The sequence below is a fragment of the Cervus elaphus genome, chromosome 24 (assembly GCF_910594005.1).
Source record: "Cervus elaphus chromosome 24, mCerEla1.1, whole genome shotgun sequence".
Classification (NCBI taxonomy): Eukaryota; Metazoa; Chordata; class Mammalia; order Artiodactyla; family Cervidae; genus Cervus; species Cervus elaphus.
This window is the reverse complement of record NC_057838.1, coordinates 69,750,837-69,769,494: the sequence shown is the minus strand read 5'-3', so window position 1 is coordinate 69,769,494 and position 18,658 is coordinate 69,750,837. Positions and strand designations below refer to the sequence as shown.

Sequence of the window (18,658 nt, the reverse complement as noted above, 5' to 3'; positions counted from 1 at the left end):
TCCTCCTGGAAGCCCTGTGCAATCCCCGAGGCCTCCTTGTCTTCCTGCATCTGCTCCTCCCACTCCCCACGCCCCCCAGGGAGGGGCGCCATCTTGGCCCCCCAAGCAGTGGCCATTGGCTTTGGCCACCTGGAGGTCATGCGAAGAGGCCAGCTCGGGGGGGTCACAGCGAGGCTGTGGACTAGAGCCCGCCAGGCTCCTCTGTCCGTGGGGTTCTCCAGCAAGAATACTGGAGTGGGTTGCCATTTCCTCCTCCAGATGATCTTCCTGACCCAGGGATCGAACCTCGTCTCCTGCATCTCCAGCATCGGCAGGCGGGTTCTTTACCGCTGAGCCGCCAGGGAAGGCCATGCGTGTGTCAGGCTGACACAGATGGAATTGCTGACGTTTCCCATCTCGACCTGCGGGAGGGCACTCACTAGTGGCTCAGTTAAGAGGACGCGTCTGTCTGTGTAGTATTCCTGGACGGACTGGCTGCAAACCCTCCCTGCAGTGGCTTGTGGAAAGCTCCGCTGGAACATTCTGGGCCTAGAAACTTGGCGGTTCTTGGCCCCGGGACTGGACCCCGGGGCCCGTGGTTTAACGGGGGTTTCCCATAAGAATGAGACCCGTGGGCTTGGTCCAGGGAGCGGACCTGGGCGCAGGCGGAGGTCACCTGTGGCCCCCTGACTTGCACCTCTGGCTTCCTGGAAGGTGCCAGCCCCAAGGTCACCGAGAGGGGATCTGTGACCTGTGAGGGGTGTCTGTCTCTGCCCCACGCCCAGGCTGTTAGCACTTGCTGTCCTGGCCATTTTCTGGAAGACAGCTCCGACCCCGTCCCTCTCTCCCTTCGAAATGGTTCAGCGGCTCCAGCGGCCCAGAGAAGGGATGCCGGTATCCTTAAGAGAGCATCTGTCGGGGGCCTCCGAGGTCCAGCCTGGCCTCCGGCTCATGGCTGGTGGTGACCTCGGGGCGTGGGACGGCCAGACTCACTGACCGCCCAGTCGGTTTTGCCCTCTGGATCCTTGATGAGCACGGCCAACACCTTACTGGGTACCGGCTCCTGCTCTGTTCCTCCCCTTAGACACGCACATTTGATTCTAAATCTAAGTCTAGTGAATGTACAGTATTATGGTAGTTTCAGGTGTATAGCAAAGTGACTCAGTTGTGTGTGTGTGTATATATATATGAAATATACATATATGAAAAGGAACATGAAAAAGCTGAGAAGGAACATGTGTGTGTGCACACACATACGTATTCTTCTTCAGTCCCTTTTCTATCACAGGTCATTACAGTCCTGAGTGTAGTTGCCTGTGCTGCATAGTCAGTCCTTGCTGTTTACCTGTTTATAGACGGCAGTGAGTGTGCTGAGTGTTTTAATGGAAAAACTCATCTGCTCCTCCCAGTAGCCCCAAGAAAGAAAGACGCTCCTTCCTGCCATTTCACAGATGAGCATCCTGAGGTGCAGAGCAGGAGGAGCTTGCCGAGAGCCCGCGGCTCCCTCTGCCCGCAGGTGCAGCCCACCAGGCTGGTCCCCAGCGCCCCCTCCCCCTCTCGCCTCCCCGCCTGGATGCCCTGAGCTCCCGTGGTCTTCACCGACTGTTGGTGTTTCCTGGAGGGACCCAGCACAGGATGGAGCGGCCAGTCGAGGTTTGTCAAATGGATGATGAATGGATGAATGAATGAATGAGGGCATGGGTGAATGACATCGTTGGCGGCAGGTCAGGTGATGAGAGGAAGGGAGGGTCAGGTGGGCACAGGCCCCGCGCCTGACAGGATTCCAGCTCCTCCCGTCCCTCTGTTCTTGGATTGTTCCAGAAAGACAGTGAGAAAGGGCATCGGCATTGGAACCACAGACCCCGGGGCCGTCCCAGGCCTGTGGATGTGGCTGAGCCCCTGCCCAGCCCACGGAGGGTTGGACCCTCCAGGCGAGAGAGTGAGCAGGACCTCCCCTAACCACAGGCATTTCGGGTCCCTGGCTGAACTGTTGACTGAAACAGATTTCCTTTCATAGGAAACATTATCACCAAGAGTGAAAAGCCAGTATCTCTTGCCAAAGATAGGAAGTAACCAGGAAAACACAGAAAATGACAACAGAACCGCCAGCGCTAGCCAGGTCTTGTTTTCCGTCTGCCTCTGAACCAGGCTGTTGCTTCTTTGTTGAAAAGAGAGGTTGGCACTGCTAAGGACAGGCGGAGAGGCACCAGATCCGGCCCGGGACCCGAGCCAACAGGACTGAAAAGGCCGGTGGAGGCCCTCCCTGGCCGGCGACCCCCACCCCTGCCCACGCGGGCCGCTCTCCCCGGGGAGACACAGAGGGGCTGGGGGCGCTTCTGCAGAGAGGCCGTTCGCCCCATAGGAGTCACCAAACACCTCCTGCTCAGGCCCTCCCGGGGAGCGGCGGGCCCTCGCTGCCCGCTGCCCCCTGATGCCCTCACGCCTGGTAGACCCCAGTCCTCGTCCTGGGGGTGTCCCCTCCAGCTGCACACATCTGCACACCACCCGAAGCCCCTGCCGGATGTCTTCCTCCTGCTGGAGGCGGCGGCCACCTCTGGCCTCCGACATGGCCTGACAAGAGCCAGATGCTCCTGAGTTCTCCTTCCGGTCCTGGCAGCTCCCAGCTCCAGGCCTCCAGGGGACGGACCCTCCTTGGGTTCTGGGGTGCAGAGAGGGCTTCTGCAGAGCTGCCAAATCTGCCTTCTGCCCCAGCACCCTGGCGTGGCCGCGTGACCCTCCATGACTGCCCCTGCCCCCAGCCCCCAGCTCAATCCCCTGTTCATCCACCAGTAAACGCCGATGGCCCTGAAAGGAAATACGGTGCTTCTGAACACAGGGGGGCCTGCCCCCACTCAGTATTCTGGGGGACGTTAGGCGGCACTCCCGTGAACAGGAGGGGTGTGTGTGTGGGTGTGTGTGTGTGTGTGTGTACCTGAATTATTTAGTCTAATGTGTACTAAAAACAACTAATGATCACATCAAACCATCTTAGTCCTATGTTTCTGACAATGATACAACTTCCCTCTAAATGCTCAGTCGCTCAGTTGTATCCAACTCTTGAGACCCCATGGACTGTAGTCCGCCAGCCTCCTCTGTCCCTGGGATTCTCCAGGCAAGAATACTGGAGGGGGTTGCCATTTCCTTCTCCAGAGGATCTTCCCAACCCAGTTATTGAACTGGGTCTCCTGCATTGCAGGCAGATTCTTTACCACCCAAGCCACCAGGGGCTATCCCTTTAAATCTATTAAGTAAAAAAGTGAGATGATTTAAGGAAAAATAGTAACTAAAGAATAATAATACAGGTTTGATGCAGAGATAGCAAAAATTGACACGGATCCTTGGAGTGTCTGAACTTTGGCAAGTGCCTGGAGAGCAGCACGTCGTGAGACCTGGGCGCTGTTGGAGCCAGACCCTTGCTCTGTGCCTCAGACACTCATTCTGTCCCCTCACAGCAGAGGACCCCACCTCTGACAAACTGCCACCCTCTTTTTATAATGGTTATGTTGGAAGATCCCAAAATGAGCTGAATAAGGGATAGACCCTGTTTTTACATATACTTTGAAAAAACTAAGGGTGATGCTTTTGAACTGTGATGCTGGAGAAGACTCTTGAGGGTCCCTTGCAATGATCCAACCAGTCAATCCTAAAGGAAATCAGTCCTGAATATTCACTGAAGGACTGATGCTGAAGCTGAAACTATAATGCTTTGGCCACCTGATGTGAAGACCTGACTCATTAGAAAAGGCCCTGATGCTAGGAAAGATTGAAGGTGGGAGGAGGAGGGGACAACAGAGGATGAGATGGTTGGATGGCATCACCAACTCAATGGAGATGAGTTTGAGTAAACTCTGGGAGATGGTGATGGACAGGGAGGCCTGGCGTGCTGCAGTCCATGGGGTCGCAAAGAGTTGGACGCGACTGAATTGAACTGATGCTTTGAGATTTAAAGGAGAGAGAAATTAATTTTACAGTACATATTTCAATATGTAAATACTCAGGTATAAATGAGTTTTAGGTGATTAAACCTATTTAATAATGGCTTAGTTTGAATTTCAGAGAGGTTAAGGTAATACTCAGTTAGATGTTTGTGACACTTTTTGCCTGTATTTGACATCTTGATATAAGGCCTAGGGAAAGGTATTCAGATAGATGGATGGATGGACAGATGGACACAGAGACAGATAGATATGCAGACTCCCTGGGACACGGAGTCACGAATGCCAGTGGACTCAGGAGCTCTGTACCAGCTGGTTAAGCTTCACAAGTGTTGTTATCATCTGTGATAGCAAGATAACAAAACACATCTGTGATGTGTTTATGAAATGATGAGCAACGCTTGGAAAATTCTAAACAAACCATAACCTTTCCTCAATTGACACAGCATTGCATTCTAAGACTCTGTGTATTAAAACTGTACAAAAAAAATGTGTTTATAAGTAAAGCAGAGTTAGATGGTCATCTCAGATAGTTGCAGTGGAAAGCACTTTTCTTCGTGGAATGAACACCTAGCTGGGCATTTGGAAGTTGGGGTACAAGGGAACCCTGGTGGGTGGTCCAGGGCCTGCCCAAAGGCCTGTGTCCCTGGGAACCACCCGCTCCCATCAAGTGCCAGGAACACCGCCCAGCTGGTCATCGAGACAAACAGGCCCCCAAATGAATGTCCAGGATGTCTCTGGTGGAGATACTTGTCCTCTAGGAATGACCCCTCAAGACCCCACACCCTAACTCCTGCAACCTGTGAATGTGGTGAGGTGTCACTCCCGGGATGGTGTTATGTTATACGGGACAGCTGACCTTAAGCCTGGGTATTATCTCCACCTCATCACAGTTTTCAAACAGAGAACTGTCTTGGCTGGTGCAGAAGAGGAAGTCAGGGAGATGTGAAAAGTGAAAAGGACTTGGGTCATTCCCGGCTGGAGGATAAACAGGGCCACGGGAGGTGGTATGTAGCGAGCGACCCTGCCGACAGCCAGCAAAGGATGCGGATTATAGTCGTACAACCATCATGACCTGAATTTGACTCCCCTTGGGTGAGCCTGGAAGCAGATTCTTCTCTCGAGTCCCAGGTCAGCGGAACCTTAATTTCAGCCTTGTGGGAGTCCAGGCAGAGAAACTAGGCAAGCCTGCCTGGACTTCTGGCCTGCAGAATGTGAGATCATAAACGGATGTTGTTTTGAGTGCCTAAGTTGGTGGTAATCTGTTATGGTTGCATGGAAACCAAATAAAACAAACCAAACAGGCACACCCATCTGTCTTGTTGGCACAATCTCAGTTATTCCATCAGGCACTAATTGGCCAAGCGCCTCCAGACGGGAGATCTGATTGGTCTAAGCTGATCATGGTGATTCCTTCTTTTTGCCAAAGGTTTGTTTAGGAATAAGCATATTCTGTGATCCTGGGCAGTGAAAGGAAGAAGATGTCTTCCAGGAGAATCTCTGGGAACAGAGGAATTGGCGGAGGAAGTTATTTTTCTGTCTCTGGATGTGGCAGTGATGCCTGGGGCCATGGCAGCCATCTTGTGACCATGAGGGGCCTTTGCTGATAGACCAAGATGACAAGCTGAGGAAGACAGGGTCGGAGATGGAGAGTTGGGTACCCGCAAACATCACTGAGCTGCTCTCCCTTGGGCTCCTCACGCAGGGTCATCGATGTTACTGTGGTTTAAGCCGTTCTGAGCAGAGTTTTCTGCTACTTGCAGCCTATAGCACGACCAGTGATGAACGGGGCACTGCTTGGGGCTACACGAGGCTGTGTATGTGGAGTTGTCAGCGCGCTGCCGGTGCCACAAGTGCAGCAAAGCGGGCTCCGCTCCCCTCCTGCCTCCTGCCTCTGCCCCTGCGTGGGGCAGGGCTCAGCAGAGACGGCGGGCCAGCACGGGAGGCCCGTCAATGTTCACGTCTGTGCTGCAGAGCTGTCGCAAGAGCTTTACCACCAGCAAGTGGCCCCTGTGATTGGCGGACCAGCCCAGCAAGTCTGAAAGCCAGAGGAGGGGCTTGGAGGCGTCTGAAGCCCTGGATGCAGTGGAACCCCCTTGTTTCAGGGCAGCCCTCAGCCTCGCTTAAAGGCCTCTCGAGTGATTAAGTCGGCTTCACCCAGATTATCCAGCATCATCGGCCTCACTTAGTCCAGTGCAACTGGTTATGAACTTGAGTTACATCCGCAAAACACCCACGGCAGCCGTGGGTTAGCGTTTGAATGACTTGGGCTGTAACCAAATGGCTCAGCAAGGCGATCCAGTCGGAGACCATCGGACACCCCGGGATTCAGCTTTTTCTGAGCTGGATGGAAAACGTCACCGAGTTTACTTCCCTCCCTGTGTTCGTGCCCCTGACACCCAGCGGCCCCTAAGCTTCAGGAAGCTCCCGGGCAGAGTGGACATGCGGGGCCTGGCCAGGAGCGGGGGCGCCAGGCAGCCGGCAGCCCAGAGGCTAGCAGGCCGGCTGCCTTTCCTGAGCGAAGGCTCACAGGAAACAGACTTGCGAGTGCAAACAAGAGGACAACAGTAGGAAGAAGGGCTCAGCGGGGGGCCTCGGAGGAAGAGCTGAAAATAAACCCGTGGAGTGGAGTGTGCAGACACTGCTCGGGGCCGGGGCACCCTTCCTGATTGTTCCTTGTTTCTGCTCCCCAGCTGAACGTGGGGCGCTGCGTTTACTGGGGGCCAGGTGCAGGGGGTGCCCGAGCAAGCCCCCTCCAGCCTGGGCTGTTCATTCTGCTCTGTAATGCATCCGACAGATGCCGTGTGGCGGCCACCGTGTATGCCGGAAACAGTGCATGTAGTGAGCGGCCCCAGCGCGGGAGCCTGCCTTCCTCGGGCCACCCGGAGCTGGTGAAGTCACGGCAGAAACAAATGAAAGCTGGGAAGGCCAGGGGCTATGAGAGGTGACAGAGCAGAGGCCAGGGCCTCTGAAGACGTCACGGGATGTAGCTCAGATGGCTGGATGGATGTGAATTTGGCAGGAGTCCCCCAGCGTGGTCAGGGCGCCTGAAGTAGACAGGGAGAGCTTTGGGGTGTGAGGAGCAGAGAGGCTGGCACAGCTGGAGGTGTGCACGTGGGCAGAGTGGAGGACGCTGGGGCCTGAGGGGGATCCCACCTCCCAGGACCACCGTCACGGCCAAAGGCAACTGACTGGTCTGGCAGCCAGGCCACCCGGGTCCTGGGAGGCTGCCCCTGGCCTGGGGGACCAACCACAGTCTGCTTGTCCCCCATCTGCGTGCCCGAGGCCCCCCGCCTGGCCTGGAACTGGAAAGCAGGGTTCCCGAACGTGGGGTCACAGAGCATCCCCAGCATAACCCCAGAGGCTCAGAGCTGAGGCTGTTCCCAAGCCCCACCCTGACGGAAGCAGGAGGAGGGCCTGGGACTCCTGGGCCCCTGAGGACTGAGTCCCGCCTGGGCTGTGCCCTGACTGCCTGGGTGACCTTGGCCAGATTGCCACCCCTTTCTGAAGGACACATTTACTGCACAGATTGTTGTTCAGTTGCTGAGTGTGCCCGACTCTGTGACCCCATGAATCGCAGCACACCAGGCCTCCCTGTCCATCACCAACTCCTGGAGCTCACCCAAACCCATGTCCATCGAGTCGGTGGTGCCATCCAGCCACCTCATCCTCTGTCGTCCCCTTCTCCTCCTGCCCCCAATCCCTCCCAGCATCAGGATCTTTTCCAATGAGTCAGTTCTTCACATCAGGTGGCCAAATTATGAGTTTCAGCTTCAGCATCAGTCCTTCCAATGACTATTCAGGACTGACCTCCTTTAGGATGGACTGGTTGGATCTCCTTGCAGTCCAAGGCACTCAAGAGTCTTCTCCAACACCACAGTTCAAAAGCTTCAGTTCTTCGGCACTTAAGCTTTCTTTATAGTCCAACTCTCACATCTGTACATGACTATTGCGTGCATTAGCTTTAATCAAGACCCTTCTCCTGGCAGGAGCCCACCACCCAGACCCTAGGCTGTCAGTGGGAAGTGTGGGCCCAGGCTGTGCCCTGAGGAAGTCCAGCCGGGGACACGCGCTTGCCTGGGGGTGGACGTCTCTGGGGACACTGTCCATCAGACAGCTCAGTGGCTGGCTCCTTCTCTCCCGCGGTCTCCGCTTGTCCCTGGCTCCCGGCCCGTGGGCCCTGCCTTGGCTGATGCTCTCTCTTGGCCATGTGCATGTGGTTTGGGGGGCATGCCTTGCTTTTCTGGGTAGAAGAGGACAGATGTCCACCTGATTTTTGCCTTTAATAGTGTGGTGAAGGCTGCATGTCTGAGGGACATTGCTGAAGATGCGTCACATGACCACAGCTTTGACCAGATGGACGTTTGTTGGCAAAGTAATGTCTCTGCTTTTTAATATGCTGTCTAGGTTGATCATAGCTTTTCTTCCAAGGAGTGAGTGTCTTTTGATTTCATGGCTCCAGTCACCATCTACAGTGAGTTTGGAGCCCAAGAAAATAAAGTCTTTCATTGTTTCCACTGTTTCCCCATCTATTTCCCATGGAGTGATGGGACCAGATGCCATGATCTTAGTTTTCTGACTGTTGAGCTTTAAGCCAACTTTTTCACTCTCCTCTTTCACTTTCATCAAGGGGCTCATTCATTCTTCTCTTTCTGCCATAAGGTGGTGTCACCTGCATATCTGAGGTTATTGATATTTCTCCCAGCAATCTTGATTCCAGCTTTGCTTCATCCAGCCCAGCCTTTCTCATGATGTACTCTGCATATAGGTTAAATAAGCAGTCCAATACCCCCAACTTGGGGCTTCCGTGGTGGCTCAGACTGTAAAGAATCTGTTTGCAATGCAGAGACCTGGCTTCAATCCCTGGGTCAGGAAGATCCCTGGGAGGAGGAAATGGCAACCCACTCCAGTGTTCCTGCCTGGAGAACCCCACGGACAGAGGAGCCTGGCGGGCTACAGTCCATGGGGTCGCAAAGAGTTGGACTAGACTGAGCAACTCACCCTTCACACTTTGACTTAACCACCCACTGAGGGCTTCTCGTGTTCCAGCAGGACCCCCTGGAGTCGGGAGGAGCCACAGTCTCGTGACCACCCCTCCTCAGCCTCTGCCCAGTGGGACTCTTGGCTGAGCTTGCTCCCGGGGCCTGTGACTGTGAACGTGTGTGATTCTGAGGCACGGCGTGCACCCCCCTGGCCCCCGAGATCCGGGCTCAGCATCAGGCCCGTGTTGCCCTGACACCCACGGGTCATCGTTGCGCTCTGCTGGCACCGGCGTGACACCCGCTCCCCGACCCAGCGGGTGGACGTGAAGACTCGCTCTGGGTGACCCCTTGCTGGCTCCTCCACCCCGAGGAAGGGTCCCCTTGTCCTCGCTTCTGCTGCCTCCCGCCCTACTGTCTGTCTTATCCTGCAGATCCTAAGGTTCCGCCCTTGAGGAAGCATCTTAGGACAGAGAGGCTCCGCCCAGCCCCGGGTGAGGCCTCGGGGTGTGGGCTGGTGACCCGTCCCTTCTCGGGCACTGCACCCAGAAACAGAGCCCTCACCGGCCTCCTCGCCCTGCGTCTCCCCGTCTGCCCGTCTCTCTCCACAGCCTGAGGGGCCGCCGGGAAGCTCAGGGCAGCCACTGCCCTCCCGGTCTGTCTGTCTTGCTCGTTCTCTGGGGCGAAGGCCTCACGCCTCAGCCCCGCTCAGGGCCTTTCACCATCCCCAGCTGTGCTCCCAGCACCCTCTCTGCCACCTCCCACCCGCCCGCCACAGTCCCTCCCTCGAGGCATCAGGCCTTCATTTGGACTCACAGCAACCTGCATCTGCCGTGCCTGAGAAAACTGCCATTCATCCTTCAGCAGCCAGCTCAAGTGACGGCTTTCCCCCGAGACGCCCGATCACGCATGCCTCCTCTGTGCTTGCCCACACTCTGCCACTCCGGCAGGCCCCGAAGCTCAGGTTGTGGTGGTCCCCGCACACCGGGGGCTCTCGGGGGCTAGACTCCAGTTCATACCAACAGCACTGGCCCCTGTTACCATTCCTGTTTATGGGGGATGCTGTGAGCAGGGATAGATGTAATAGTCATCTCCAGCTTTATCAGGGACCTTCTCAGTGCTAAGCAGCATTCTAGGTGCTTCGTATGTATTGTGACTTTATCTTCAAATTCCCTGTGAAGTGGGGGTCAGAATAGTTACCGTTCTTGCCCCGTTTTACCGATGAGGATACGGAGGCTCGCAGCGGCAAGAATGATGTACACAGGTCAGCACCCCAGAGCTGCACCCCCCTGCCCCCACCTCACTGATCACCCACACCCAGCGGGGGGCACAGGGTCCCCCCACTTCACAGTGAGGAAAGGGAGGCTCACAGAGGGTAGAGCTCAAGAGCCCAGGTAAGCGTCTGGGAAAGCTGGGATTCAGGCCTAGGCCGGGCTGGGCCTCCCAAGCCTGCCCCTGCCCCACGCCCCGAACCGGGTGGTCCGGTGGGGCAGGCGCCCGGCCAGCACTGTCCCTTTGTGAGCTGGGGTATTGTCCCCGGGAAAGGCCTTGGTTCCCACGAGCGGCCACCCGCACGCTGGTTTCTCAGGATACTGGGAGCTGCATCCCCCCTCTGCCCCAGATGGAGCCCCCGCCCCGCCGCCTGCCCCCCACCCGTCTGCCTCCCTCCTGACCCCCTGACGTTGCCCCCCACCCCCCACCCCAGGCCTGGCCGCTCTGGTTGGGGCGGGAGAAGGGGGTGGCCCGCAAGGCCCTCATCTTTGTGGAGGGCAGCTCAGTGGGCGGCCCCCTGCCTCCCTCTGTCTCCGCCCCCACCCGGGTCTTTGCATCCTTCCCAGCAAACACAACAAAGCCGCGGAGGCCCTTTCTTCAGCCCCACTGAGCTGGCTTCTCTGTCTCCCTTCTGAAGGCAGAGCCCGGCCCCTGCCCAGCAGGCGGCCTGGCCAGGTGTCTTAAAGGGCCAGCTTCTCCTCGACAGCGTGGGGCGGGGGCGGCGGGGCAGACAGGTGGCTGAGACTCGAAGCTTTGAGAGAATCCGTGGTCACCAAGAGCAGGGCGGCTCCGCTGGAGGCAGGGTCATGCCCTGGGACAGCTAGGCACCCGCCGGGCGCTGGATGCCCGTGTCCTTGCTGCCAAGACGTTTCCGAGGCTGCTTCTGTCCACATGCCCGTTGGTCCCGTCCACATGCCCATTGGTCCCATCATTTGCTCCTTCACTGTTTTCCTTGGGGCCCTGGGCTGGGTGCTGGGCCTAAGAACCGCAAGCTCTCCTGCTTCCTCGCAGGGTTCACAGGCTGGGCCTGGAGACCGGTAAGAAGCCCATCCTTATTGGGCTGATTGGCCCACGCTCCCTGCAACTTCTGAGGCACAGGACAGGCAGGTTGGTGAGGGTGCAGACGGCCCCCAAACACCACGAAGCGTTTGGCGGCCTGGGAGAGCTGACTTTGGGGTGTGTATTGTTCAACATTTCTGGGACATGCACTTCTGTGATTCTCCTGGGAGGGGCTCAGACCGAGTTCCACGGGGGTCACTGTGGGTATGTGTACGTTCGGAGGGTCAGTCACTAAAGTTTGGCCAGTCAGAGCATCACGTGATCCTGACTCCTGGTGGGCTCAGGGATGAACGTGCTTCCAAGTTGGCCCACCGAGGCCGAGCCTGGCATTCCAGCAGGCTCGCTCAGCCGAGAGGTGATCTTTCTACTGGGCTTGGAGCTTTGTAGGTGTCAGTGCCCCAAAGGCTGCCAGGGGAGAGACCTTGCCTGGGAGTGAAGCCCAGAGCTTCTGTATGCTGGTGACATTGTTTGAGTACCCGGATCCAGCCATGCCTGAAGCTGGCCTCGCCTAAACTTTAGTAAAAGCCAGCTTCTTTTTTAAGCGAGTCAGACTTTCTGGCACTCATTAAGAGACCTGGCTGATGGAAAGAGACAACAGAGGAGGGAAAGCTGGACTGTTTGGGTGTAGCTTGGGAGGAGTGTTTGGAGGGCTAGATGATATCCTATAAATCGTGGTGCTAAATATTCCATGTGAGACTGCATCACTGCATCGTAATCCGCGTCTTCCCCTCGGGATCCTCAGTCGTGCCTGCTCTGATCACACGCGTGCCGGGAGGAGGAACTGTCTTGCGGGATTTGGAGGAGCCGAGTCTGCTGTCTGGGACGAGGCGGTGTGAGGCTGAGGAGGCCAGCTGTGGGCAGCTGGAGCCCGGAGGTGGATGGGGCCGTGATGGGCCCAGCAGTCCTCTGCAGGCCGGCTGGCTGGGGGAGCTCCAGGAGGCTGTGGAGTGCGCTGACGTGCAGAATACTCCTATGAGATCCAGGAGCCTCACGGCTCTGCAAGCAGCAGTCGCTCCCTTGGGCCCCTCTGCACAAAGCGCACGTGTGTCCCTGCAGGCAAGTTCATGGCCTGCTCTGCTCGGGCCCAGGGGCCCTCAGAGGGCAGTGGGCGTGCCGGTGTCTGTTCTGTGTGCCCGAGGTATCCGCACCGGGCTTTGCCCATGGAAGGTGGTTAGGAAATGTGGGGCAAATACATGAGTGTCTCCAATGGCTTAAATATCTCCTGTCTGTTCTCCTAGGTTCCCAACCAAGACGGTGGATGGAGGTGCTATGGGAAGCGCCCTTTCTATCTTCAAACACACAGAAGTGCTGGGGAAAGCCTTACCATTTAGGAGCATGCAGAGCCAAGGTCACAGATTAGAAGGTAAGATGCCCGGCTTGTGTGGGGAGCGGGAGGTGGAGCGGAAACGCCCCCAAGGGGTCAGGACTGGGGTCTGAGGCCCAGGTGGCTCAGGGGCCGGGGACCTGGTTGCTGCGTGAAGACAAGGAGGCCCCTGCAGGAGGGGGCATCCAGGGGCCATCTCATCCACGGACGGAGGCGAGAAAACCCCACCGGCTGCTTCGGGATGCTGCCTAAGGTGTGGGGTCGTTTCTCACCAGCTGTGTAGTCAGAAACCCGGAGCTAAGAAACGCATCTAGAAAGCAGCCCAGATTCAGGCCCTGGTGGGGGCAGAGAGGGAACACCCCCCGTGATCGGGGGGCCCTCCAGGGTCCTGACTTCTGTCAAAGCTGGGCTCAGGGTGGCCATCTCCATCATGACGGGAGAACTGGACGGGCTGGGGATAAGCAACGCCAGAGAGATGAGAGGAGGCGGCTTCCCCGAGAGAGAGAGATGGGGCGAGGCCTGGGGAGGGAGGAGAAGGCCGGCTTTGAGAAAGAACTCAAAGCAGTTCCTCCTGAGCAGCAAGCGGCTGAGAGGGCACCTGAGGAGGGGCTCCGCCGGGGAAGGGGTCTGGTCTGGAGTCGGGAAGCTCAGCTGCGTCCTGGGTCCCTCGAGCTTGGTTTTGTGACCAGTGTTCTTGGCTGTTCTGTCCCCTTCCCCTTCCTTGCTTCAAGGACAGAGGGTGTTGGGGGCAAGTCAGCCTGAAAACCTGCAAGCTCTGACTACAGAAAACAGACAGAGGAGGTCTGTTCCCGGGGCTGGGCCGGGACATAAGTGACAGCCATCACCTAAGCACCGTAGGAAGGCCACTGTCTGGCCCCTGGTTTCCTCATTCCCTGGGCATAGCCTCTGGAGCCTCTGCAGCCTCTGGTCCCTTTTCCCTTCCTAAGGCGGTGGTTTCGTTGCTAAGTCGTGTCCAACTCTTGCAATCCCACGGACTGTAGCCCACCAGGCTCCTCTGTCCACGGGTTTCTCCAGGCAAGAATACTGGAGTGGGTTGCCATTTCCTTCTCCAGAGGATCTTCCCGACCCAGGGATCGAACCAGGAGCCCCAGTTTTGTCTGGGATAGCAGCATCACCTGACTCTCTTGCAGGTAGAGGCAGCCACATGATGCAGTTCTGGCCAAGTCGAAGGAGGTGCAAGTTCCAGAGGGAGAAGCAGGGGTGGGGGGGCCTCTCCCTGAATATCAAGGCAAAGCTCACTATCAGAAAATCCTTCTTGCTCTGAATGTCCCTGGTCCATCTTATGCCTGGATAGCAGACATGAGGTCTGGAGCTGCAGCAGCCATCTTGTAACCATGAGCCAACAACAGAGAAGGTGAAGTGGAAAGAAAGAAACAACACAGGCTGTGGGGCCAGACAGACGTTCCTTTTCCACTTTCTGGCTATATGGCCCTGGGATGTCACTTAGCTTCTCAGAGCCTCACTTCCCACAGTCTGTAAGATGGGGCAGAACCTCTCCCTTGCACAGTCTTGAGATGATTAAATTATGCATTGGCTGTGGATCCAAGTTTTGTCCTGTAAAGAGCTATATGAATGTTTGGAGTTACTTTTATAATCATGCTGTAAAGGACAGTTACTTTAGGGCAAAAGGAAGAAGAGACCCTTTATTTCTCTTCTTGGAGAAAGATCCAAGGCTGGACATGGGCCTTAAGCCAATGGGCCCTGCTCCCCAGCCGATCAGCTCTGCAAACAGGAAGTGACTGTCCAAACATTTGGAGCTGCAGGAGGCTAGCTCAGAGTGGGCCTCTTCCCTCCAGCATTGTCCCCATGGAGAGCACCTCAGAACTCAAGGACACGGTCTGCCTGGTGAGGAACTAGGTTCAAAGCCACCCCTTCTGGCTGCCCCGCCGCAGTCTGGGCCAGACCCGCTTCCTTTGGGGCTGGAGGCAGACAGCAGCCCCTCCCTCCTGCCTTCCCCTCCCAGTCACAGCTGTATCACAACAGAGTGACTTTTTTTGCAAGTCTGTTCCTGTGACCCCCCCGGCCAGAACCTTTCCATGGCTTCATGCTGTCCCGAGGGAAGGCTGACGTCCTCACCGTGACCTTGGTTGGCCCGGTCCCTGCCTGCCTCTCCCACTCTTAGTTTCTGGCTGGAGCCCAGGTCCCTCCTGCCCAGGAGCTCTGCCTACACTGTTTCCGTTTTCTGGAGCACCCTCCCCGCCTCCCCTTCCTGGCCCATCTCGCGGGGTAACATCCCCTGCCCCCCGCACCTTCCTCCTGGGGCAGGATCTCAGAACCTCGCCTTCACAGTGATCCCCCTGCAGCCTCCCACAGCTGCTGCAGAGGGCCGGTGCTCAGCACATGGAAGGCACGCCTGGCGCCTTGGGATTTGAAACTGTGGGAGCTCTGTTCTCTGAGCACCTACATGAGCCAGGCAGGCCTCACGGCATCTTCACAGCCACTCGGGTAGGCAAGGACCGCAGTCTCCATTCTGCCCAAGAGGAAACAGGGACTCGGAGGGGACCAGTGACTTTCCCAAGGTGTCACATCAGAGGTCCTGCCGGGATTTGAACCTTGGTCCCAAGCCCAGCGTCCTGCCCTGGTGGAGCGAGCACAAGGGGTCCGAGCCTGTCTGTTTCCTCACCTGGAGAAGGGGGACATCATGGTACCTGCCTCCCAGGGCTGGTGGCTGGGAGGACTCCGTGAGTTAAGTCACCTGAGTGCTCAGAGGCTGGCCCATCTTAGGTGCTCAGGAACTCTTAGCTGTTACCATCATTAGTATTGCACTGATCAGTCAAAAACAGACCCATGGATGGATGAGTGGCTCCATGAACACGTGAACAACAGGGAAGCATGAGAATGAGTGGGGAGGAGGAAAGCGCCGGAGAACGGGAGGGGATCCCCGACCCCAGTCCCCGCCCTGCTCACCTGTAGCGCCGCAGCTCCCCCTCCAGCCGCTGCAGCCCGCGCTGCAGGCCGGGCACCTGGCGCGCCAGCGCCTCGAGCTCGCGGACGCGCCCCAGGCTGCGGAGCACCGCCTCCCGGGCCTTCTCCGCGCGCCGCCGCACCTCGGCCTGGCCCCGGCGCAGCCGACCTGCGTCAGCCTCGGCCGCCGCCAGCGCGCCCCGCGCCTGCCGCAGCTCCCGCGCCGCCGCCTCGGGCTCGCCGCGCGCCGCCTCCTGGGCGCCCGCCTGGCTCTTCCAGAGGCCGACCTGCCGGGACAGGGCGGCAGGGCGGGCGGTGAGCTCCTCGCGCGGGACCCCGACCCGGCCCAGAGCGCGCGAGCAAACCCTCTGTGTGAGCTCGGTTAGCCCTCCCCCTAACTCTGCTAAGATGGGAGCTCGCATCGCCCCGTGGTAATGGATGCCCCCGGGTAATGGGTGCGGGCCACCGAGGCCCAAAGCTCGGGCTCTGTTCTTTGCGCAGTTCCAGTGAGTCCCCAGACTCTTCTCCACCCACCTCCCGCCCTTGGGGCGCCCCGCCTCCATCCCACAGAGGTGGTCCTCTCTGCATGGTCTCAGGTGCATCTTCCCGGCCCTCCCCACCCCTAGCTGCTATAGGCAGCGGCTCCTTAAGGGTGGGGTTTTCTTTTGCTGTGTTTATTGCTGTGTCTTCAGGCGACTAAAATAGGCCTGGGACACAGTAGGTGTTCAGTAAAGACTTAACGAATGATCCTGGACGAGCTTACTCCACATAAAAAGAGTACCTCCCCGCCCCACGCTTTGCTTCTGGGATGCCCATCCGCGCGCCCTTGCCTTGGCCACTAAAATCTGCGACTCGACCCCTATGCCCTCCGGGCCTCTCCCTACCCCTCGGGGCTGTGCCCGGGCCGCGTGGGGAGCAGGCGGCTCCCTCGGAGGCTGTTCCGGGCCTCGTCTGATCCCGCGCCTCTGTCGTCCCCTTTGGCACAAGGCTGGTGCTCACAAGGCTGACTGAATCGCAGACGCCTGCCCTGGGTCCGTGCCTCTGTCGGCGCCTGGCCCCGCAGCGCTGGGTGGCCTGTGCCTGCCCTATTGACAGTGTGACGCTATTTAGCACCGGGGACGCGAGGCCTGGCCCCGAGGCAGGCCCTGCAATGTCTGCTGAGTTGCCCGTAGACCCGGTTAGGCAGGGAGCTCCTTAAGGGCGGGACAGAGTCTTCCTCACACCTTATCTCCTAGGCCTGCCGGAAGCCTCTAGAGGCCTTTGTGAGACCGTCCGGGTTTCCTGGAAGGGTCCGGGTCTGGATCAGAGGGCAAGAGGAGACGCGGTGAGGCTGAGGATGGTTTCCTTGGTGGGACTGGGGTTTGGGGGTGGAATGGTGTTGGAGCGGCTGGGAGGCAAGCTCAAGCCAGGCGGGCTGCTCCCTGCTCATCCCCTCCTGCCCAGGAGGGGCTCTCGGCCCGCCGCGGTCGGCGGCCCTCCAGTCCGGTCCTCACCCGCCACCCCCTTCCGCCCCGGCCGCGGGCGCACCTGCAGCGCCAGGCAGCGCGCGTCACTGCTCTGCAGTGCGGCCCGCAGGTCCTCCACCAGCTCGCGCAGGTTGCTGTTTTCCTCCTCCAGCCGCGCCAGGCGCTCGCCGTCCGGGCCACCGTCGGGGCCGGCCGGCCGGGCAGCTCGGCGGCGGCGGCGGCGCGGGCGGCGCAGGCGGATCTGCGTCTCGATGTGCTCGCTCAGAGCGCCGCGGGGCAGACGGGGCCCGGCGCGGGTGCCGAAGTAGCCGCAGAGGCGCGCGTGGAACTGGCGGAAGGTGAGCTCGGGCGGCTCCGCGCGCAGCGCCAGGCGCGCCTCCTCCTCGGCATCCTCGTCCCCGTCGGCGGCCTCCTCAGCGGCCGCGTCCCCGGCGATCACGTCCCCAGAGTTCGTGTCTCCGGCGGCCGTATCCCCGGAGGCCTCCCCGGGGGCGGCTGCCCCCTCGACGCTCAGCCCCAGCACCGCGCAGAGCGCGCGGAAGTCGGCTCGGGGCAAGCGGCCGGCCCCTCGGCAGTCCAGGTGGTGGAAGACCTCCTGCAGATACTGGTCCAGGCCGGTGGCCAGCACCACGATCTCGTTCTCCACGCCGCGGTCCAGCCCGTAGTGGTGCGCCAGGGCGCTCAGGAGCCACTGCGTGCGCCGCGCGGGCCGCCGGTACGGGTCACTCGCCGCGCCTTCCATGCCGGCTTCCGCGCCCGGGCCGCTGGGCTCCAGCGCGCCGGAGCGCCCCTCCTCCGGTCCCTCCGCCCACCACTTCCAGGGGCGGCCCCCGGCTTTCCCGAAAGGAGGGGCTTAGCGGAGCCCGCGGCGTCTAGCGGCGGCGCCGTGTTTACCTCGGTGGGCTTGGCGGGGGCTGGGGAAGGGGACCCAGGGGCCCCGAGGTCCCCGTGGGGCCGCCACCGCCTGGCCTCTCTCCCGATCTCGGGGCGTTCCGGGCGCCTCCTCTTTTCCTCCCACTCCAGGGTCTGTCCTCTTTCAACTCCCTCCTTGTGCAGAGCGTGCCCCAGGTGGGGGTGGGCGTGGGTGCAGGATGGAAGCTGGGGGGGGCACTGGAGGGTGGCAGCCGGCTTCTCTTGCTGGGGGCGTGTCCCCACGCCCACGCGCCCCTCCCCCCTTCTAGCTGGAAATCCAGGGGAGCCCGGCGAGCTCGCCCGGACCAGCATACCCCCGTAGGAGCGGGGAGGCCCCTCCCCTTCAAGTCAGCTGCTGGGTCCCCAAACCGACTTCTAGCTCCACCAGGGCGGGGGGCACAGCCCTCTCGTGGTAATGAGCCGGGAAAACCAACCTGGAGAATGAGGGGATGCCTTAAGGTGGTCCCGGTGGATAGAAACCCATCTGAACCAGAGCCTTGCTCTCTAAGCTCTGGGTGTGTTGGGGCCAGGGCGGGGTAGGAAAGCTGAGGTCTTTCTTCCCAGCCCTTTGTGCTGAAGAATGGTGAGTTGGTCCTATAACCAGAACCGTTGACCAATGAGCTGGGGGGTTAGCCAATCAGGTAGCTGTCTGGCCAGACATTTTCTCTGATGCATTAGAACATCTTTCTGGAAGATAAAAGCAGCCTCCAAGGTAAAGTAAGGCTGCTTTTCCTTTTTTCTTTTCTTTTTTTTGCCTAGGCGAGGTGTAGACATGTCCTAGTCGGATAGTGGGAACTGTCTTCCAGC

At 58.9% G+C, this 18,658-nt stretch overlaps 1 protein-coding gene across 1 annotated transcript in view; it reads right to left on the bottom strand.

The window, feature by feature from the left end:
• Positions 1 to 17,727, bottom strand: part of EFCC1 (EF-hand and coiled-coil domain containing 1) — a 28,295-nt gene extending 10,568 nt beyond the window's left edge. Inside the window, exons 1-2 of the mRNA XM_043886567.1 lie at positions 17,001 to 17,727; positions 15,477 to 15,760 (exon numbers count right to left, since the gene is read on the bottom strand). Coding sequence (XP_043742502.1) covers positions 15,477 to 15,760; positions 17,001 to 17,681 — 965 coding nt within the window. The 5' untranslated portion in view covers positions 17,682 to 17,727. The remainder of the gene's footprint in view (positions 1 to 15,476; positions 15,761 to 17,000) is intronic.
• Between the last annotated feature and the right edge of the window lie 931 nt (positions 17,728 to 18,658).